Source organism: Gossypium hirsutum, chromosome A08 (genome assembly GCF_007990345.1).
Source record: "Gossypium hirsutum isolate 1008001.06 chromosome A08, Gossypium_hirsutum_v2.1, whole genome shotgun sequence".
In the NCBI taxonomy this organism is placed as follows: domain Eukaryota; kingdom Viridiplantae; phylum Streptophyta; class Magnoliopsida; order Malvales; family Malvaceae; genus Gossypium; species Gossypium hirsutum.
In genome coordinates, this window is record NC_053431.1 from 125,239,433 (window position 1) to 125,262,700 (window position 23,268).

General features: G+C 30.1%; 4 protein-coding genes and 1 pseudogene across 6 annotated transcripts; 2 read left to right on the forward strand and 3 right to left on the reverse strand.

Moving 5' to 3' along the window:
* Positions 1–226: 226 nt before the first annotated feature.
* On the forward strand, positions 227–5,060 carry LOC107928355 (probable RNA-binding protein ARP1). The gene is made up of 6 exons (XM_016859553.2): positions 227–665; positions 806–938; positions 1,954–2,071; positions 2,541–2,580; positions 3,549–3,798; positions 3,874–5,060. The coding sequence occupies exons 1-5, from the start codon at positions 486–488 to the stop codon at positions 3,795–3,797; spliced, it is 720 nt and encodes a 239-aa protein (XP_016715042.2). The 5' UTR covers positions 227–485; the 3' UTR covers position 3,798; positions 3,874–5,060.
* Positions 5,061–7,042: 1,982 nt separating this feature from the next.
* LOC107928287 (protein NRT1/ PTR FAMILY 4.4) lies at positions 7,043–10,178 on the forward strand. Of its 2 annotated transcripts, none has more exons than XM_041075227.1 (5): positions 7,043–7,163; positions 7,243–7,460; positions 8,057–8,497; positions 8,962–9,104; positions 9,186–10,178. In XM_041075227.1, the coding sequence occupies exons 1-4, from the start codon at positions 7,067–7,069 to the stop codon at positions 9,049–9,051; spliced, it is 846 nt and encodes a 281-aa protein (XP_040931161.1). In that variant the 5' UTR covers positions 7,043–7,066; the 3' UTR covers positions 9,052–9,104; positions 9,186–10,178. The 2 variants fall into 2 exon arrangements, with proteins under 2 accessions (XP_040931161.1, XP_040931162.1); XM_041075228.1 differs by having other exon boundaries at positions 9,199–10,178.
* Positions 10,179–12,967: 2,789 nt separating this feature from the next.
* Positions 12,968–15,011, reverse strand: LOC107928300 (uncharacterized). Its single transcript, XM_041075229.1, has 7 exons — positions 14,866–15,011; positions 14,704–14,769; positions 14,557–14,589; positions 14,201–14,290; positions 13,919–13,975; positions 13,394–13,489; positions 12,968–13,287 (listed from the first exon to the last, which is right to left on the reverse strand). The coding sequence occupies exons 1-7, from the start codon at positions 14,905–14,907 to the stop codon at positions 13,231–13,233; spliced, it is 441 nt and encodes a 146-aa protein (XP_040931163.1). The 5' UTR covers positions 14,908–15,011; the 3' UTR covers positions 12,968–13,230.
* A 77-nt stretch (positions 15,012–15,088) lies between these two features.
* LOC107928299 (peter Pan-like protein) lies at positions 15,089–15,947 on the reverse strand (annotated as a pseudogene).
* Positions 15,948–17,148: 1,201 nt separating this feature from the next.
* On the reverse strand, positions 17,149–23,006 carry LOC107928286 (probable E3 ubiquitin-protein ligase RHA4A). Of its 2 annotated transcripts, none has more exons than XM_016859476.2 (3): positions 22,493–23,006; positions 22,243–22,337; positions 17,149–17,674 (listed from the first exon to the last, which is right to left on the reverse strand). In XM_016859476.2, the coding sequence occupies exons 1-3, from the start codon at positions 22,712–22,714 to the stop codon at positions 17,425–17,427; spliced, it is 567 nt and encodes a 188-aa protein (XP_016714965.1). In that variant the 5' UTR covers positions 22,715–23,006; the 3' UTR covers positions 17,149–17,424. The 2 variants fall into 2 exon arrangements, with proteins under 2 accessions (XP_016714965.1, XP_016714966.1); XM_016859477.2 differs by having other exon boundaries at positions 22,243–22,334; positions 22,493–22,893.
* Positions 23,007–23,268: the final 262 nt, after the last annotated feature.

A 23,268-nucleotide genomic window follows, 5' to 3' on the forward strand; every position in this document is an offset into this window, starting at 1 on the left:
AATATGGGCAGACCTAAATTTATTTTTCTTAAATTTGGCCGAATTTAAGAAAAAATTAAACTACTTTTTAAATTTAAAAAATAAATTTAAATACGTGCAGCTCACACTCAAATTAAGAATATATCAGGTCAAATCAGGACAGGTGAAAAAACCACCCACCCGGCCCGGCCCGTTACCATCTCTCATCCAAATGAAAGAAAAAGCGCGTGAGGGAGTGAAATGCAGAAAAAGAACATGTGGGGATGTGCTGTGTTGTATAATTGACGTCCGTATTATGATACTCAGAGAGTGTGTGTTCCCTCTATTTTTTTTTTCCTTTTGCTTTCTCTTTCTTCTTCCCTCCTATTTCCCTTAAAAACCACACACCACCAACTCAAATTTCACCTCTTAATTCTAAAATCAACACAACCCCATCACATCCCCTCAGATCCATCAAACAAAGAGCAGCGAAAAATTGATCTTAAGTTGCTTGTGATTAAGAGAAGATGACTTGTGATAAGAGAGGGCAGTTCGGTGATACCACTTTCACCAAAGTGTTTGTTGGTGGTTTAGCTTGGGAAACCCAGAAAGATACAATGAAGAAGTATTTTGAACAATTCGGTGATATCTTGGAAGCTGTCGTCATTACTGATAAAGCTACTGGCAGATCTAAAGGCTATGGATTTGTATGATAATGCTTTCTTTCTTTCACTGTCTTTTGTATACCTTGTTTTTATTACTGGATCTTGGAGGAAAATGGGAGATCTGATGGTGATTAGTGATGGGTTTTACGCGAAATGGAAATTTGACTCTTTTTTTTTTGTAGGTCACGTTTCGTGAACCAGAAGCAGCCATGAGAGCTTGTGTTGATGCTGCTCCTGTGATTGATGGGAGAAGGGCTAATTGCAATCTTGGGTTTTTGGGTGCTCAAAGATCTAAACCCTCTACTCCAAAGCATGGTGAACAGTTTTTTCTTGCCTTTTCTACTTGTTTTCTAATTGATCTGGTTAAATCTTGATGAGTTTAGGGTTTTTGGGGATATTCATGAATGCATTTGCATGTTTAACACATTTGGAGTAAAGATTAATGATATCATATATGGATTTACCTCATTGAATGAGATAATGTCATGAAATTTTTTTTGAAAGTAACTTTATTTTTTAAAGATATGTCATAATTTAGTTTATTGATAGTAGTTTATATTCCAGACAATATAATGTATGAATCATAATGATTTCAATTTTAATGATATAACATCATTTGATTGATTGACTATATATATACATTTAAAGACACTTTTATATCATGATAATGCATCAAATGTAGAATAAATAAAATGTTGGGTGCAGTGGTCACATTGCACTTTTAAAAGTGAGAACACAAGTTCAAACCTTGTAGATAGCATTGTTGAGATTGGTAGTCACAAGTCCAGTAATTGAGATTGGTAGTCACAAGTCCAGTAATAGACCATAAAATAAATATGGAAGATGTCTTGGTTCTTAAAAAAATGTATCAAGTATAATTCCTTTAACATTATTTGTAAAAACTTTATCTCTAGTAACTTAACTAGAAGTACATAAAAGCAATGAATATTCCTACAAAAAAAAAAGAAGGTAAAAATGGGGCAATCTTATCCAAACTCTTGGTTTTGGAGGAAAAGAAAAGTAGATGGTGTAGAATCTTGAAAAACAAAACTCATGCCAAGAAATATGCAAAATAAACAAAAAGGAGTATATATGTTTTTACATTACATTTATTCCCTTGTAAAAATTGCAGAAATAAACAAAATGGCATGCCAAAAAAAAGTAGATATTTTATAATGAAAGTTGGGTTGTCAATAGGAGAGGCATGCATTGGTGGTGCATTAATTATATATGCACATATATGTAAGAATATTAGGTTAGCTGTTTTGTTATAATTAAAGAAGAAAAGGAAAGAAAGAAATTATAATAATAATAGAAATGGTGAATGCAGGAGGAAGGAATTTGAGGGGAATGAGGTGTTTTCCCACAGCAATAGCTTTTTCTTCAGCAGCAACCTTCCCTCCTCATTATTATGGCATCCCACAAGGACTTCCTTTTAATCTTTATGGGTATGCTTTTTTTTAACTGTTATTGAATTAAATAGTGTCACTTTGTCAAATGCCTTTATTATTTTTTTGAAAGTTTTCTGTCTTTGGACCATGTTTAAAGATTTAGTTCATGTAATTTAATTTGATATAATTTGGCACGATTACTGAAATATCCAAATTTCACTTTTTTTTATTTAAAAGAAATTCCAGCTCAACCTTATGATTTGGATTATTATTTTTTTAAAAAAATTAGTGATTTGGACTAAGGAATAATATTAACAATAGTAGGGATCAAATTATGTTAAATTAAAGTTTAGGGATTTAATTTTCAAGTTGAGAATAGTATAGGGATGAAAATCAGAATTTGACCGAAAATTTCAAAATAAATATAGATAAATTATTCTATTTTTTGAATGAGAACGGTGACCTAAACTATGATTGTTTTTAAACAGATTTTGCTTACTGTATTTTCCCTTTTGCACTCTTTCAGGTACTCTCCATGCTCACCTGATTACTCTAATTATGCCACGGTTTGTACATGATCCTTCTCTTTAATCTTTCTTATTTATATTATTTATTATTTATATTATATTTTTTAGTCTTGGGAATTTTTTGGTTTACAAGTTAAAAAAATTGTGGATATATGAAATTAACCAAAATTTAATTTTAATTCTTCTTTTATGTAAAATAAATAATTTATATTTGAAAATGAAAATAACTTTATCTTGTATAAAAATCATTTTTCAAAAAATATTATATAAGAGTTATTTTTATTTCCTTGAAAAATTAAAATTTTTTTTATGAAGATTTAACGAAATAATTTTAAAAGACATGAAACAAGCCTATGTTGTTAAAATAAAAAGCAAAAGCCCAAAACTCAAAATTAGAATGGAAAAATGGAGAATCTAACTGTTCAAAAATCCAAATAACTTGATTGAACTGAACCGAACTTAGCCTTACTTTTCTTTTTTTGCCCCTCTTGGGAGTACACTTTCTATTTTAACTTTCATCTTTGGTGTTAGAAAAGAAAACCCATTACAAAGTACTTTAATACTTGTTATTTGAATAGGGAAGAAAAAAAAAATCCCAAAACTTAAAAGCAATGATAAAATCCAAAGGCTTTTTTTTTTAATACCATATTGGGGTTGGGAGAATGGGGTGGGGTACATAAATTTTCTTTGCCGGACAACTAGCATAACATTTAGCTCAATACACGAAGTAGAGGCAGTATTAAAATAGTTCCAGCTAGCAGCTTTTGTATTTGCATTTGCATACAGTTATGCTGTGTTTACCTTATCTACGACTTCCTAATTAGAACATAGAACTTGTGGTCCATCCCTCACACTTTCACAGTCTTCAAAAAATGTCTCTAACTGCTACCACTATAATTTTACTTTTTATATATATATTCATCCCTTTTTACATTGTCAGAGATCACATGTATAGAGAAATATGTATAATATTCCTAACTGTTGGGAATTGTGTCATTATGGTTCAGAACTACTATAGTCTGTATGGAGGGGCCACTGGCCAGTATCCAGTGTATGGTGGTGGCTTGATGACTGGTGCAGGAACAGCATTCTATCCCTATCTTCAATTCGGAGAAGGAATGGCCGGCCCGGTCTACTCTTCCGGCCAAGGATACGGTGTCCAGTTTCCACAGCACCTGTTTCCTTACTCAACTGGGAGCTATCCACAGCACTATGGTGCACCTATGGCTCTTGCACCTACTCCACCCTTGCAATAAGGTTTGTTTGCATTGTACTACTACAACCATATATATACTATTTTTATATATTCATTGTGTTTTGCCTGTGCCACAGGTGTGACTTTGGTTCTTCATGCTAGGAGACTTCATTCCAAGCTTATGATATCACATTTCTTCAGCTGCTCTAAAGTCTTCAACCTTGGGCCTAACCATGGTTCTTTTTTCTCCCTCTATATCTATCTAACTTGAAGCCCCCCGTAGGGGCTATAAATCACCTCCAAAAAATGGAGAATCATGCATGTTTTTTTTTCCATTGCATCTTGTCAACAAGGGTTCCTTGAAGAGAACCAAAGCATTTTTTTTATCTAAATGCTCAACTTTAGCTATTGGATCAGCTAAGTTGGGGTAACCATCTTTTTTGTACTGTCAGCCCTTGAAAGGCCCAAGTAAAAACAGACTTTTTTTTCTTACTTTTAGCCTAGGCAAGGCTAATAAATAGAAAAATGGTTTGCAAAATTTGTAAATTTAGCAACACTAAAAAGCAAGCCACTCATTTTCAAATGGCTAATCACCTCTTTGTCAATGAGGCAGTTTTATTTTAAAAACTGGGGGCATTCAATGCCCCCTAGTTTCTTTTTTTGTGCATTGAAATCTGGTTTTTAGGGTTTAAAAACTAGGACCATGTAGTCATATATATATTTTAAAATGCTTTTTTTACCAACATCACTTCATATCTTAAATGTAATAATATGTGAAAAATATCAAAACACCATCTTCCCTTGGGGAAAGGGAAGATAATGGTTTTTAAGTACAAACTTACCCTAGCTTTGTTTTCTTTTGTAAATTCATTAATGGTGGCTAAAACTTAATTTGGGAGTATTTAGCCCCTTTCTGATTGAACTATGGTAAATAGTTTCTTCTTTTGTGATTTTAATTAGCATTTAGCTTTTTTCTAACATTTCATCATGAAAAAGGAGCTCCATTAATGGATATGGAGCTCGCAAGCATTTTGCATGCAAACCCTAGGAGATATTTGGGTTCCTTAGGGTTCTTCTCTTCTAATGTACCAACCATGGTTAGGACCTTCTCTCTCTACCCTCTCTTGAACTTGGAACTTGTTATTTTATATATGGTTTGGATTTGGGACTTATATATATTCATTCTCCATCCAAGGGTTGATGACTGAGAATGGATGATGCAATACTATATATTTGCATTAATTTCAGACTCTTTCTATGTCACTGTTGCTAATGTTGTACTTTGATCACCAAACTATAATGTGCTAAATTTTAATTTTTTTTATTATGGTGTTTACTATTTTGCTAAATTATAACTACCTTAGCATAATTTGACTATGAATGCCCTTTTTGATTAAAAAAAGTTAAAATGTATGTTATAGTTCTGGACTCTTGGAATTTAGTTTTTATATTTTTATTTTTAAAAATTTAGTTTTATGTTTTTTAGATTTTAAAATTGAGCTCTTATTATTAATATTGTTATTTTTGTTAAATATATTGATTTGATGTTATAAAATAAAATAAAAATTTTGTTTGGTATCAATGAAAATAAAAAGATTTTAAATTTGATAAAATATTTTTAATAATTGAATTTAAAAATTGAAATTAGTAAAGGGATTAAATTTATCAAAATAAAATATAAAAATTTAAATCTAAATTTACAAAAAATATAAAGATTTATGGAGTATTTTAACAAAAAAAAAATGTCGCGAGAATGATAATTACGAAAGAGTAGCAAATCTATTCATGAACTGGGTATTTGTTCGGCTTGGTAGGCATCGGTTGACTTAAGTTATTCTTTTTATCTTGGTGTTGGCTCAAATTTAAATTAAATAATTTCAAAAATATTTTATTTAAATTTAATTAGAAAATTATATTAATTTAAAATTTTGTTTTAAATAATTAAATGGATTATTTAGGTAAATTAGGCCGTAATGAGTAATAAGAGAGACTTTTAGTTATAAAAATATTAATGGTTTATTAAAAAGAGGTTACTGTAATAAAGAAATATCGAACAGAAGTTTCTCATCTTTATGAAAGAGAAAAAAACTCCAAGCAGAGCTCTCTATAACATTCGAGTGGGAAGTTAACCAAGAATTATTCCATATTTTGAGGTTATTTCTTTTTTTTTTCTTTCTTTCGATGAAATAATATCGGGAGAAATATATTGTATAGAATACTTATCGAAGAAGATACTTTTTATGATATATTTTTTTCTGTAAATGAGTTCTTTTATGAAAGAGTTGTTTTATTAAAAATATTTTTTTAGCGGGGAATGTTTTAAACAATAGTGGTTCTGATTATTTCTGAATAGATATTGCTCTTTGGATAGTCATTCTTTAACAATAGTTGTTTTGAGCAACAATTATTCTGAACAAGGATTGTTATTCTTAAAAAAAATATTAAGTAAACTAATCAGAATACTTGTTTATGGTTAACTTCCTTAATATCTTCGGAAATGTAATTTCTTGAAATATAATCTCATTTTATCTCCAAAAAAATAAAATATTAACAGTCAAAATTAAGTAGCAAATAATAATAAATTTGAGTTTCAATCGTTTTGAATTTAAATTATATTAGATTATTTTGATTGTTGATAAGGGCAAAAGCAAAGGGAACAGACAGTGGACTTATCCCCTCAAGTGATAGATTTGCTATTAGTTCTTTAAAGTTGTATGGAATTACATATTAATATAATGATAAAATTATATTTTGCCCCTCAAAATTTATGATTTATCTTTAACCCTTTAAAATAATTTTCTCGCTTTGTAATTGATGCTATTCTGGATTAAGTAGGGTAGGCTAATGTTGGTATAACAGTTCTCAACTTTATATATATGTATATATGTATATATATATATTGAAAATAGAATTTTGTTGTTTTCTTTGGTTTAAGACTGAAAGCTGCTTAATACGCCTCAACTAATAAAAGATGAAACGGTATGAATGATGGAGCTTATGCCCCACATTTAAGAGATGACATACCAACCAAAAAAACAATGATGATATATATGAATCACCAATGTTTTTTTTTTTTTAGCTTTACTTATAATCTCCATGGCATCAAAACCACCAACATCAAGATTCTATTCTTAAGTGGGGAAGATCCAAAAGCTATTGATTATCTTATTGTGGGAGCTGACTTGCTTTGTTTCAATATTTTGACCGCACACATATAATGGATGGGGACATGTCATTGCCATTACCACTATACTAAAGTCAACTTAACCTACAATTGCCCTTTCAACATGATATCATTATAAATTTAAGCCAAAGTGTATATCCCATTTCATGTTTGGTTCCATGGAAGAGGTATCTGTTGATTGGAGAGGCAAGCCTTGCAAGGCTAACAAGCATGGTGGCATGTCTGCTGCTATATTTGTCCTTGGTCTCTATCTTTGTCTCTTTTCTTTGTCTTTGGTTCAGCTTTTGAGCTTTACAATAATGTCTTGTTTTTTTTTTTAAAGGTCTTCAAGCATTTGAGATGATGGCAGTTGCAGCTGTTGGGAACAATTTAATAACTTATGTTTTTAATGACATGCATTTCCCTTTATCAAAATCAGCTAACGTAGTCACCAATTTTATAGGAACTGTTTTCCTTCTTTCACTTGTTGGTGGGTTCCTTTCAGATTCATATCTTGGTAGCTTTTGGACTATGTTGGTTTTTGGATTTGTGGAGCTCTTTGTAAGTACTATTTCACTCAAGATCCAAGCAAAAAAAAATAAATAAATAAACGATATTCAATGTCACTGAACTATTAATAAGTTTACATTTTGGTCACTAAACTTTAAAGGTTACAAAATTGTCACTGAATTATTTGAAAGTTTTTATTTAAGTCATTGGATTGTTAAAATTGTTGTACGGCCTTCTCTATTCTCACCTCTAGCACCCATCAAAGGGGTAAGCTTTCCCTCTTATTCTATTTTTTTTTTATGAAATAACTTTGAATGTCACGAATTCATGAACCAAAATCTGAACAGTTTTCTTCTCTAATCTCTAACACCAATCATCATATCAGCTTGAATTTTAGATATGTTCTTCTACTTATTAATTGGTATTGTTCCACCGTACCGATCATCGAATTGTCACTCAAAGCTGAAAAGAAAAAGACTTAACACTTCAATGACTTAGATGAAAACATTCAAATAGTTTAGTGACTATTTTGTAAATTTTTAAAATTGAGTGATCAAAATGTAAACATACAAATAATTTAGTGACCTTAGGTGTCGTTTACTCTCAAAAAAGCCATATTTAACACTTAAAAACTTGTATGTTTGCAGGGCTTTGTATTACTTTGCATTCAAGCACATGTCCCTCAATTAAGACCACCCCATTGTGATATGGTCTCTAATGGTGATCACTGTGAAGAAGCAAAGGGATACAAGGCCATAATATTGTTCATTGCACTCTATTTAGTTGCTTTTGGGAGTGGATGCCTAAAACCCAATATTATATCCCTTGGGGCTGACCAATTCACAAGGGAAAACACCAAGCAATCTAAGAAGCTCTCAACTTACTTCAATATTGCTTACTTTGCCTTTTGCATGGGGGAGCTAATTGCACTAACTCTTCTTGTTTGGGTCCAAACTCATTCCGGAATGGATGTCGGGTTCGGTATCTCGGCCGCCGTGATGGGAATCGGGATGATCAGCTTGGCTTCGGGTACGGTCTTGTATCGAAACAAACCACCAAGAGGAAGTATTTTCACCCCAATTGCTCAGGTTTGGTTGGTGCATTGTTTGTTAAGCAACTTAGCTATTTTGCTTTCAGTTTAATTCCTTGAATTGTGTTAATGGTAATTTATTTAAACATAATGAAAATGCTGACTAAAATATTAAACTTTTATTGATGTTGACGTGGCAATTTTTGTGACAGTCTATGCATATTTCATGTTGGCGTGACATTATGTCTTATATGTTATGTCGATAAATAAATTAAAATTATAAAATTTAAAATTTAAAAAATACAAAAATTATAAAAAAAGTATGAAATGTACAGGCTGTCATATTTAAAAAATCTAATGTTTAGTCAGTATTTATGTTAAAAAAATATAATACAACTCTTTTTGAAATGTTAGTGGTCAATTTTGACTCTTTTAAAAATGTTTATAACTAAATTTAGCTATAAAAAAATAAGAGCTAACTTAATAAAAGATATAAACATCAAGGGTTATTTATTTATACAGGTTCTTGTTGCTGCAATAACAAAAAGAAAGCAAATATGTCCTTCAAATGTTGAGATGCTCAATGTAAGCCGAAACAATGGACCGAACTGAATCTTCGATACGTCGTTCAACACCGAGAACCTTCTTCATACTAATAAATTCAAGTAAGTGTTTTTGAAAAATGAAACTTTTAGAAAAGTTAATTTTTTTTTAATTTTTAAAATATTTTAGTGATTTTAATGTAGATTCCTTGATAAGGCATGTATTAGAACCCAAGATGGTAAAAATGAGAGTCCATGGAGACTATGCACTGTGAGCCAAGTGGAGCAAGTGAAGATAATCATATCAGTTGTTCCCATATTTGCTTGCACCATAATTTTCAACACCATTTTAGCACAACTCCAAACATTTTCAGTCCAACAAGGGAGCACAATGAACACCAAGATCATCGACGGTTTCGAAATCCCACCGGCTTCATTACAATCTATCCCTTACATCTTGCTCATTTTCGTCGTCCCTCTCTACGAAACCGTCCTCGTACCCACCGCTCGAAAAATCACTGGGAACGACTCTGGAATAACCCCTTTACAAAGGGTAGGAATCGGTCTATTCGTTGCAACATTCTCGATGGTATCAGCTGCCTTGGTGGAGAAGAAAAGAAGGGTATCGGCTTTACATCACGATGAAACCATGTCCATCTTTTGGATTGCACCACAATTCCTTATTTTCGGGGTTTCAGAGATGTTCACAGCAGTGGGACTCATAGAATTCTTCTATAAACAATCCTTGGAAGGGATGCAATCATTTTTAACAGCCATGACCTATTGCTCTTACTCTTTTGGGTTCTATCTTAGCTCCATATTGGTTTCCCTTGTGAACCAAATTACAAGGTCTAAATCCCATGGAGGGTGGCTAAGTGACAATGACCTTAATAATGATAGGTTAGACCTTTTTTATTGGATGTTAGCTGCTCTTAGCCTCATTAATTTTTTCAATTATATGTTTTGTTCCAAGTTTTTCTCTTACAATCCATCTTTGTCAAATGGTGGTCCATGTCATGATGACCCAAAAGCTAGGCAAGGAAGCTTAGAAGAAGTATATGATATATGAAATGTAACAGAGTATGGCGTTAGTAATAGTTCTATAGAATCAAATAAGATTTTGCTTCTACTCATTATGTTCTAAAAGCGGTGACTGTTTTTTTTTGGTATAATGATAAATTTAGCCTTTAATGTTTATACCTTTTGTCAATTTGGTCCTTATTATTTCTTTGAGTTAAATTTGGCCTTCCAGCTTTTGAAAAGAGTCAAATTTAACCATCAACCTCTCAAGAAGAGTTGAATTATTTTTTTAATGGAAATACTAACAAAACGTTAAAATTTTAAACATGATAGCTTACACAACAATCCATGTGTATATCATGCTATTTTTATGAACATATTATTATTTTTGAATATTTTTATAAAAGTTATTTGTTGACATGGCATACAAGGCAAAAAGTTTTATGTCAACATGAAGTACACGTGGACTAACACGTGTGTTGTTGCAACAACATCGTTAAAAAAATTAATGTTTTAGTCAACATTTCCATTAAAAAAAGTTATTTGACTCTTTTTAAAAGGTTGATAGCTAAATTTAGCTCAAAAAAATAAGGGTTAAACTGTTAAAAAATATAAATGTTAAGGGCTGAATTTATCATTGTGCCTTTATCTTTTTAAAAGTTATTAACTATGGATTTACAATTTCAACTAGAATCAATCATTATAAGTACTGAAGTGACTAACTCAACACTAGGGGCGTAGCCAGGGGGGCTGGCATGGGCCCCGACCCCCCCAAAAATAGAAAATTTTATTTTAGGCCCTTGAAAATTTTTAAAAATTTTAAATTAGTAAAGGTAAAATGGCAATTTGGCCTCCCCTAAAATTATAAAAAATTAATTTAATCCTTTACAAATTATAAAAATATAAACTATAAAAAATTAAAATTTTATCCGGCCCCCCTAAAAAAATTTTCTGACTTTGCCCCTGCTCAACACAAACCAACTAACCAAAATTCGAACTTAGACACTCAAGATCTTAGACCCAACCTTGTTAATATAACCAAGTCCTCAGTGACTAAAGTGATAAAGTTATAATTATATATCAACTGTTCCAATTAAAATTAATCATTACAAACACTAAACTGACTAATTCAATTCCAATTATTTAGCTAAATAAATAGAATAAATCTAAAAAAACTTGTATAATAAAATTCCAATTTAACTCAAAATTTCAAAATCTCAAACCTCATAAATACAACCAAGTCCTCAGTAGAGTGAAGTTGAAATACCAAGATTTAGCAAAAGTTGAAGATTGAGCACATCATTTCCTCTCATTTTCTTTTTTAGTGGAAAAGGAAAAGGAGAGGAAGATGTGAGTGGTGGGGTTCTTGCATTAGATAGTTAATATATTTTTAGGGATTGTGATGTGAAGGATGCACCGATTTCAAGCATAATGTTGATATTGCTAACATTATAATTATTTAATTCGGGTTAAAGTGTTGGAGAGGTGCTTGTATTATAGATTTCAAAGTAAATTAATCTATCTATATTTAATTTCGAAGCAAGTAAAATTGAAAACGACAAGAAAATTTGTTGTGTTTTAAAAAATGTCGATTTTTGAATGTTTTTTTGAACATGACAAGTTGATATTTTTTACTATTCAAGGTTTTCTTGTTTAGAATTAATCACTTTATAGTAAATGAACTAATTTACTTTCCAATACATAGTATAGGAATCTACAAAGATATTTAACCTTTTATTTTGTGGGTTGAGTTAAAAAGGTTAAAAAAGGGGAACTCCATATTTTCATTTTCACTACCTCACTCAGCTATTTTATTATTGATGTCTCACCGCAAGCAACGGAACATGTCCCATGCATGTTTTGCAATCGAACTAGGACTTTCTACAAATTGTATGGTGGTTAAATTATTCATATTATCGGTTTTCGATTTAATAATAATTAAATAAAAACTATAAATATTAAATAATTAATTTTTATATTTTTTTAGAATTTAAAATTTTACAGCACGTTTGGTTCGCTGTATTGGAATATAGGCGTAATGGATTAGAGGCGTAATGGAATAGAGGCGTAATAGCAAATCAATTGTTTGGTTGAATGTAATGGAATAGAGGCGTAATAGTAATCTTGTGTTTGGTTGAATGGAATAGAGGTGTAATAGCATAATGGAAAAAACTAAAATGACTAGAATACCCTTAGCATAAATTTGTTTGGGTAAATGATTATTGTTATTGTTATTTAAATTTTAATAAGATTATTAATATCAATAATAAATAATTTAATCATATTTAAACATAATTATTATTAAATATATTATAATTAAAATATATAATTTAATAAAATTCTTAATAGTCAATATTCTTATATGAATTTACTCAAATCATAATATATGATACTATAAAAGATAATTTAACATAATTATTATTAAATATATTTTAATTAAAATATATAATTTAATAAAATTCTAATAATCAATATTCTTATATGAATTTACTAAATCATAATATATGATACTATAAAATATAATTTGAAATAATTAATATTAAATATATTTTAATTAAAATATATGATTTAATAAAATTTAAAATAATTATCTAGATTCAAATTTAACAATTATTTACATGAACAAAATATAATATTTGTTTCTAAGTTAATTATTTTAATAAAATAATTAAATATTTATATAACGGTGTTCTCATCTTTTGGTATTTTTATATGCAATTTTAAAGATTGAATCCAAACTTAAAAGAATATTTATTTGTAAGCATTTCACCGGTTTACTTCAACTCAATTATTGATTAATTTTTAATAAACATAAATTCAATAACCATTACTATTATCTTCTGAATATTGTACTGAATTTTAGACAATTTTTTATTTTGAGAAAGGAGTTCATCATAAATGCATCACCCCTTGTCTAGTTCTCTAACCAAAGCAGGATAAACAGAATGGAACAAAAGAACATCAAGTAAAAAATAGCTGTATCTATCGAACACTGCATTTCAGGGCTTAAATTAAGCATATGTCCCAGTCCATGATCACACAATTTTGAGACAAGATTGGAAGTTCATTGTAGTTTAGATAATTGATTTATACATGGAATTAATTTCAAGTGTTGTTTACCTCTGATCCTATAGGCTGATATACCACAGACTTGCTATTTCCAAAGTTGAAAACTACCCTCACAGCCGTTAATGTATTAACAAAAAATAATAAGACATGATGTAACTATCTAAGATGTGGGTTCGCTACCGCTCGGCTCATCCAACATCTCAACCACAGGAGCATACTGCACAAGTTAAAAGCAGGAATGGTGAGGGATGATGTTGTTTATATACATATATATATAGAGAGAGAGATTGAAGTTCATGGAGATGAAAAAATCAGAGAGAGACCTCATCATTCTCTTCAAAGTAGATTCCATCAACTGCACTTTTCTGCTGGAACTCCCATCCTAAACTATTTTCAAGCAGCTCTTTTAATTTCCTTGTCTGCAAAATTCACATATATTGAAACTCAAGATTTTCACTTCACATAATTTACTTATACCTGCCGCTTGCAAATAAATAATTGCAGGGGACTAAAAGTCATCCACATTCTCCCATTCTCCCATCAGATACTAGCCAAATCACCCAAGGATTTTAAGGGTTTTCATATACACACAGTTCAGGCAGTCTTTATATCTAACAATCAGGTTTAATTAGTTAAATATTGAAGATAAAAAGTACTATATGAATAATAAGCCTAGTCTCCATTTGTCACCATTGACTCCTTTTAAGAGGAGGAAAAAAAAAAGGAAAGGGATAACTATACGGAAGAAATAGGTGAAGTGTAAAAACCTTCCTAGTTCGTAACATGTTTTGGCAAGTATAAAATTGGTAAGAATTGAAACGTAGAAAAGCAAGGCTTAGAACACATACCCATGAGAGAAGATCTCCATCAACAACTGAAGCATCTTGCACTAACGAAAAGAAATCCTGTGATTCCACCATCAAACTACTTATCAATTTTGGTGTAGGCTAATGTTACTAAAAAATGGTTACTTTGAAGTTAGGTACAAATGAAACAATAAGTCAGGTGATCCTATTTCTAACTAAATGCCAGAACTTGACAAAAAGATGCAGGTTTCAACTATTTCAAGGAAAAACAATCATGCTAACAATTAGTCAGCACAACTACACATCTAAAAATCATGAAACTACCTTGCAGAAGCAGTGCAGAAAGCTATCAGAAGAAAACCATGAATCATCCAATAATGCTGATGTCCCTGCCTCTCCAACACTACGATCTTTCTGAAGTCCATATTTTAGATATTAACACTAAACTATAAACACCAAGACAGGAAAAAGTGCATCATGTGTTGTTGACAGACAGCATATGCTGAAACTAAGAGAGAAAAAAGATAGCTCCAATTCAGTATGCATAAACTTGAATGGAATAGCAAATATTTGTTGATCTAGGCATACAGCTCTTACCATAATGTACAGAATTATATAGTTAAGGTAAATTTACCCAAAAAAGGATCCCAAACAAAGAAACGATAAATTCAGAAAATTACCTTTGTGAACAACTGACTCCTTGCTTGAAAAGGCTGCAAAATATATACAACGGAAAAGTCAAGGCCAAATAAAAATAACAAATCCATTTTCTATATACTAGCATTAAGTAATTTAAAAATGAAAACAAGCCAAACAGTTGAATATACATGAAGGGAGGAAACGTTTTTATTGTAGTTAATCAACACAATCCTCTGGCAAGAAGAGAGTTTAACCTGTAACATTTCATGTCCAAACAATGTTAAAGAGGGAAGAAGAAAAGAAATGAGATCACTTTGGATACTATAATTTAACTATCTAAGTGAACTTACAGTGTTGATATCAATATCCGGAAAGATGTTCTTGAACACCATAGTCGTGAGCCTTAATTGTTCATCTGCTGCTGCAAAACCAAACAGAACAATCTGCCCAAAGATATATTTAGAATTACTACCATGAAGGTTCCATACAAGTTAAGGCATAAACTCAAAGAAAGAACAAGGTTTCAATCTCTCTTTAGTTATGTTTTAATACAAAAAACACCACAATATTTGGCTCATAAAAAGACATCCATTTCTAAGTTATACAAGCAGCTAAGAATTACAATAACCTTAAAAGTTCCACTGCTGAGACAGTGTGAGTAGAAGAAATTACCAAAAGAGGATTCTTGAAAAGATCCTGCGGGCAACGAGGGCGCAATTGAGAGTAGGGCCTTGAGGGGTCTTTGCAACCCTAAGGACAGGCGAAGTTTTGATTTTAGATAAAACGAGGAAATGGGTTACACCCATTGGCCCTGCAACATTCAAAAAGTCTTTCAAATTGTTCCTTTTCTTCTCCTGCAACCATTAAACAACGACAAACAATAAATCTAGTTAAAGGGACAACTTATAAAACAACAAAATTTCATTTTTTAAACAAAAAAGAGGGAAATGAATTACCTTGAGTTTGAGAGCAGTATAAGGAAGCATCAATTTTCTCAAATCCATTTGAAGTTGCCTAAGAGGACCAGGAAGCTTCCCCCTCGAAAACATAAAACTATTCCGGATTTTATTCCCTGTGATATGGTCTACATTCGGTTGCTGTTGCCACAACCTGTTCGAATGGAGTATTGAAAGAGGAGAAGGATTTAGGGCTGGGTTTTTGAAGAAAGGGCAATTTTCTCTGGCAACTGCTGTTGGGATTACTCACAGGCGATCTGAGACGGTGGAGATTTGGTTCGAAGAAAACTGCTGTTGATGTTGGGAGGGAGAGGGTGGGGTGGAGCAGCAGATTTTGGCTGGGGAGGGTAAAACAGAAACGATTAGCTAATCCTTACTTTTGGAACGGAATGGCTAATCGTTGTTGAAGCAGAGAAAATGAGGAATACATCCGTGTTGTAATAGGCCTGTAATACGCAATACATCAAACCAAACATGGGATTAAGTGGGGATTAGTGGAGCCCACGGAATAGGGGTGTAATGGCTAATCCATTACACCAAATCAAACATGCTCTAAGTTTTGACCAAAAAAATAATGGTTAAATCGGTTAGGTTAAATTTAATCACTAGTCCTATATTATGTATTTAATTGTATATTTAATTCATATTCTCTGGTTGAATTATTCTAAATTTCTGTAACTTTCGAATTTTAAAATTTTAGTTTTGGTGCAAATGAAGTCGTTAATCGATTAATTAGATTTTTGGTTCGTAATATGTAAAAATGACAAGTTTGACATAACATTATCCATATGATAATATGTTTGTTGTATCAAATTTGAAAAGATCAGAACTTAACTTAATGGCTTTAACAATTATTATATTGTGAAGACTGAAAATATGGACTAAAAACATCAAATTAAAGTATAAAAACTAAAACTAAAACTTTTATAAAATACAAATAACCAAAATATTAACAATGATATAGCTAAACAAATAAAATTAGACTAGAAGAATATCATAAGCATTGGTCCCATAAGCAATGATCTTTACCAACAAAGTTGGCCAATGCTCCAAATACAATAATAATATTAATCCCCTATTAGGTTCATCACTAAATGATGACTTTAGGCACTAAGCTCAAACCCATACATACCCACTATCTCAATTTTTTTCCATTCTTTAATTTCTCCTTAAATTTCCTTCATTCACTCCAATCATGCTTCCATTACTTAATTATTTCTTTCCCATATATAAATTTAAACCAATCCATTCAATGATGCCTCTTTAGAGTTTTTAAAATTAATAACCCTAAATTTTTTCCCATAATTGAATATATTCATTACCCTCACTACTTGTATTTGCAACTCAATTTGAGCAAATATTTACGTTTGGATTTAACAATAATTACTATCAGAATCAATCATTACATATATTGGATTGAATAATTAATTCAATAAATTAATGTCCTTACATGTTTCACGCAAGTAGGATTGCCATCTTTTTAGGTTAAAATATGATATTAGTCCCTATACTTTTATAGAATTTGAGATTTAAAAATACAATCTTCTTGCTTTTTTAATTTAAAAAATTTTATTCTAATCATTATTATTGTTGGTAATTTTTGTTAATGATTGAATTGGGATTTTTTAAATCAAAACAGTTAGAGGATTTAATTTCTAATTTTTTAAAGTATATAGATTAAATCTCTAATTTTGTCAAAGTATAAGGAGTAACAACATTTTTTTACATTCAAATTACAAGATTTGAACCTCTAGACATTAATGTCAACTTTGAAACTTGAATCTTTGCAAGTCATTTTTATCACTAGACGAGTAACTTATTGATTTGTCGGTGTCGTTTTATTCTCTGATGAATTGTGCGTGTATGATTTGCGATTAACTATTATTTAATAAATGAAACAAATTATGTATACCAACAAAGGGGCTTGCTTTGTCGATGTAACTCAAGTTGTGGCTAAGACAAGACGTTTTGTTGGTGTGGCGGTGATGACGGCGGCGGAGGGGGGTCAGTGTGGATAAATGGTAATGGAGGATGGAGTTTAGTGATGGGAATAACACTAACGGCAACACAACATCTACAAAGTGGACAAGTTGAATTAGAATGTAGCCAACGATGCATGCATTCGATGTGGAACACATGTTTGCAAGATGGGACTTGGAGCAGTTCCTCTTTCATCTCAAATTCACCTAAGCAAACGCTGCATCTGTAAAAGTATTTTCCAAAAAGTTGAATAAGTTTATCTACTTATGCAATATGGTACCAAGAAAAAAAAATGCAATGAAATATACAATAGTGTATTGAGATTTGGGCTTAACTCCTACTATGCTTCAACCAAATTATCTATTTTCAGTTATTGGACTGTGGGCAAGTAAGGCCACCAAGGTTTTTAACCCTTTTCAAGGTTGATGTAGTGTATGCTAGCCACATTTGAAATGCATTATGGTAAGGTGCTCATGGACCGAATTTAAGTATGATATTAACATATTTTATACTTGTTTTAATTTAGTTTAACCTAAAATATGGGTCTAAAATTTGCCAAGTCCGCCTATATTATTTTTAAAAAATATTTAAATTATATTATTTTAATATTAACTAATTTTATATTTTTTAATTTTTAAAATTTTTTATATAGTCATTTTAATATTATTTTAGTGTTTACATTAGAGTAGTATTATATATTTAGTATAAGTTTATTTTTTTAATATGTTCTAAATTACATAATATATAAAAATAACATAATATAAAGTATTATAAACTTAAAAATGGGTCGGCCTGGACTCAAGCCCTGAATGTTCAAGCCCGACCTATAATTTAAATGGGTCTAACTTTTTTTATCTAAGTCTATTTTTCGGGTCTAATATTTTTGCCCAAACTCTCTCAAATTTCGAGCGAAACTTCATGCCTGGGCGTGTAGCCCGGCTCATGAACAAGTCTAGTTAATATACACTATTATTTATACTATTATGATGTGTTTGATTGAATTAATGACATCTACGATCTGGATATTTAGAAAAATATATACAAACGATGAGGATCGTGGGATTTGAACCCAAAACATCATAATTTTCACTATTTCAATTTAATTTACTATTTTAATTGAAGAAATATTTAACTTTTACATCAATTTTTTGTAAATTTGTTTTATAATTTTTTTTCACCCGCTTTGCAATGGGGTTAAAGTTTTTATTTGTATTGTGAACGAGGTTTTGTTTTAATGATAAAATTGAAGTTTTGAGAACTTTAAAATCTCTAAGTCTCGTCGTATATAAATGTGTGGCTCTTCTTTAGGTTTATTTTAGTTATAGTTAGTTAATTTGAGTTTAGTTAGTTGTTAAGTTACTCTGTATCCGTCCGTTTTGAGAATTTATCAATACACACTTAGGTAACATTTGGTGTAATTCTCAAGTTTAGGGTTTAGGGAATTTTATATTAGTCCCTATATCATGCATAAGTTGTGAATTTAGTCCATATACTTTAATTTGTTTAATTTTAGTCTTTATATTTTTCAAAATTTAGAACTTTATTCATGACCCAAATGGTAACAATTAAACCCATTAAGTCAAATTATGCTATTAGTTTTATACTAAGTGTAAGTTGTGGATTTAGTCCATATTATTCAATTTAATCTTTTTTAATTTCTATACTTTTCAAAATTTGAAATTTTAGTTCTAATTAAACTAGTAGTCATTGAATCTATTAACTAAAATAACATGACTTTTTTAATACTAAGTGAAAAGAGCAAGACATATGATAATATGTTTGCCACATAAGATTCTGGAAATAACAAAACTTAACTTCGCAAGTTTAATGACTACCATCTAGATCAAGATTTAAATTTTAAAATTCAAAAAACATAGGAACTAAGGAGTATGAACTAAATCCATAACTTACTCATAATACAGGGACTAATAGTAAAATTTAACCTTTTATATCACTGTGTTTGATGTATAAATCTATTCATGGGTTGGATGATTTACTCAGTTCAAGCCTTGGACATATATGTTTTTTATTTCGAGCCGACTTAGTTTTCCCTAAATTAAATTAAATAATTAAAAGTTATTTTATTTAAATTTAATTAAAAATATATAAATATTAGTATAAAATATTTTATTAAAAAATACAAAATCTTAGACCCTAGCTAATGATAACATTTTGGCTTAAGTCTAGACTCTAGAGGCATATGCAAGGATTAACTAGCAAATTTTTCACGTGTTACTATTGTTAGGGCTAATTTGTAATGGATAAACATTAAGGGATTGGTAAAACAATGATCTTATCACCCACTGATTTAGATTGCTAACAACGAAAGTGATGTAAGTCTTAAATAAGGTTAAATTTTGTTATTAGTCCTTGTATTATACTTAAATTGTAGATTTAATCTCTATATTTTAATTTAGTTACTTTTAGTCTTTGTACTGTAAATTGGTCAGTTTTAATCCTTATACTTTTCAAATTTTAGAATTTTATTCCTAACTAGATGGTAATTGTTAAATTCATTAACTTCTGTTATTTTCAAAATATGATGTGACAAACATATTGTCACATGTGTAATGTCATGTTGACTTATTTTTTCTACACATTACTCACAGAAAAACTAGTTAATAAATTTAGTGACGGTCATTTGGGTCAAGATTGAACCTTTGGAATTTGAAAAGTATAAGGATTGAGAACAATCCAATTAGAGAATATGAGCTAAGTTTACAACTTTACGCATAATACAATACTAATAGTAGAATTTAACCAAATAGATTTAACTACTATCATTTGGGCTAGAACTGAAATTTCAAAATGTACAAAGATTAAATTTGACCAAATTAAATTATAGAGCCTAAATCCATAACTTACGCAGAGTATAAGGACTAATAACCAAACTTGACCATTCCTAAATGCATATTTTTAGTTTCATCTCACGGTTAATATTGAGCTCTAAGATTTTCTAACTCCTTTCAGTTACCTCTATCCATTCCTTTAGCTTTGGTCAGTATATTGTTAAAGATGGAAATAACTATGAATGGAAAATTTATTGATCAAATGATTAAAATTCATAACCATTTTTTTTATTTTATAATTGACCTATTTGATTAATAATTTTTCATTCTCACTCCTTTCTATCTTTCATACCAAGCAAAATTTTAAGAAATTATTTTTGAGTGAGCTTATACGACATAAAAAATGACACCTCTAATGCCTTCTCTTAGCTCCTCTCTTCTGGTTCTACTCTTTCAATATTGACACATATTCTTGATCTTAAGTTTCAAAATAATTGATTTCATTTTGACAATACATGTATCTATAAACACTAGAATATCCTTCTAACCCTTCCTAAACCACGTTTCTTGTATTTGTTAGCATTTTAAGTATTCTACTATTTTTTTAATAGCTCAAAATATCAAACTGAAACATTATCTTTATTCAATATCTTGAGCAACCTACTGCTCTAGTACCATTATTATAAGGTAAAGAATTTTAATCCAAAAAAAAAAATTACAACTATAGATTGAAATATACTTTTAGCTAGTATGTCTAAATCAACATTCTACCACATTAATTGTGCCTCTCAAATGAATACCCTAAAGCACTGAAAAGTTATTTAACATAAAAAAAAATCTCAAAATTAATAAAAATATTGTTTTATATTACTAAAATTCAATAATTGGAATAGTCAATTTCCAATAATTTTTTTTAAAAAATCATGGATTTAATGCATTAGAATAAAAATTGTTGATAATGTGCACAATATTGAACACATATTAGTTTGTTATATATTCAACTGGTATTGATACTTAAGAATCCAGTATTCTTATTTTATGCTTTTGATATGAATGGTCCTAATTCATCTATTAAATTCTCTGTAAACAAAATTCTTAGTATTGTTTTGAAATATTTTGTGGGTAAAAATGATTAATTTAAAAAGAAAAACTTGTGAAAAGAATTAGATTCTAGCTAGTAGGAGGGAAAATCAAGCAAAATTTAATTCCTCATCTAGGTCTTTTCTTAGATGACCACTTTATACTTTATTGATAGTCAATTTTTCATCATTCCTTTTCCTATACAATCATCTTCCATCAATTTCAGGGATAAAGATATATATATATGTACATGTATGTATAGTGTCACACCTCAGAAGCACATGGCGTAGGGCAGAGTGGATTTTATACACTACAGTGATTGCACATAATATATTGAGGGTTAATCTATCGATTGGTATTTTAGTTTAGTTTTAATATTTAATTTGGTATTTAAATTTAAATGTAATTGTTTAATTTGATATTTAGATTAAACAACATCATGTGACTCAACTGATATTTGACACATATGCTCCAGTAAAAAAATACAGTGGGACGAAAAAAATTTAAGTACCAAATTGAACATTGAAGTCAAACTCAGGTACTTAAATGGGATGAAGAAAAACTCAAACATCAAATTGAAAAAAAATACTCAAACACCTAATTGAACATTAAAACTAAACTCATGTATCAAATTGAACATTGAAATCAAACTTAGATACTGAATATATATTGGTAATTATAATAGAATCTGAAACTATATTTCAAATATTAAATTAGCTTATAATCTTTTAAAATATTCTAATTGAGTTTTCAAATTATTAATATTGTTTCAATTAAATCCTTCCGTCAATCCTTCTGTTAATTTTTTAATTAAATGTCAGCTGATGTCACGTGTCACTATCTTACTGCAATATTTATTATTAATAATGTTGATGTAAAAAAAAACCCTAAACCCAAAAGAAAAATAAAACATGAAACTCACAGTGTATCCCTTGTCCTCAATTCTTCATCAAATAAGACTGTAGGCAACTTATCTTTGAACCCAGTTTTTAAACTCAATTGACAAGGCTGCTGCTGCTGCAGTAAATGCACATACATAAATTAACTGCAAAGTAATAAAAAAGAAAAAAAAAAAGAAGAAGAAGGTAACTTTGATTAAAAAATTACCACCACATGATTTATATGCATGATTGAATAAAGTAAATAAAAAGAAAAAAGAAAGATACACTTACTGAGGGATTAAAAGTAGTAGCTGTTGGAAGAATAGGCCTAGGGTTTGATATATTGGTAGCTCTTCTCTTGAGGTAAAACAAGTAAAACAATAAGAAGAGGATTATTGAAAAAAGGATGGGAATTGAAAATATGAAAGCCTGATAGAGTTTCAGTTGAAGTGCTCGTGGATAAAGGTGAGGAGCTGAAAGTGGTGTTTGTGTTTGGTTTTGAGGAACACCCATTAGAGCCTATAGCCTAAGAGAAATGGCAATGGCTCTCTAGCTTACTTGAGTGTATATATATATGTGTGTGTGTGTGAGTATGTATGGTGATTGTACTTTAAGGAGGAAGGAGGGGAAAACAGCACTAGATGCTTAAAGCAAAGATGTTATAAGAGTGGAACAAAGGACATGATAAACTTGAAAAAGGAAAAAGAAAATAAATTAGTTTTAAAGATCAACTATTACATGATGATTAATGAGTTGAACTGTTCAAAGATCGAGTAGCTTGGTTCGATGAGTTTGGTTTTGATTTGGATTGAGTTTGTATAAAGAAAATTTTGACTTTAAGTAGAAGGATGAAGTTAGGGATTTTGTGTTCGAAGTTGAGATGAAATTATAAAATTTTCAAGGATCAAAGTAAAATATTTTATGTTAGGAGGACTTGGATTAAAATACTTATTCTAGTTGTCCCCTTAGATTCTACTATTGGCTTGACTTGTATTCAAATTAAATAACGAGTGCATATGTTGAAGGGTTGAGTAGCTTCCTTAATCCAGCGAGTCTAATTTGATTTG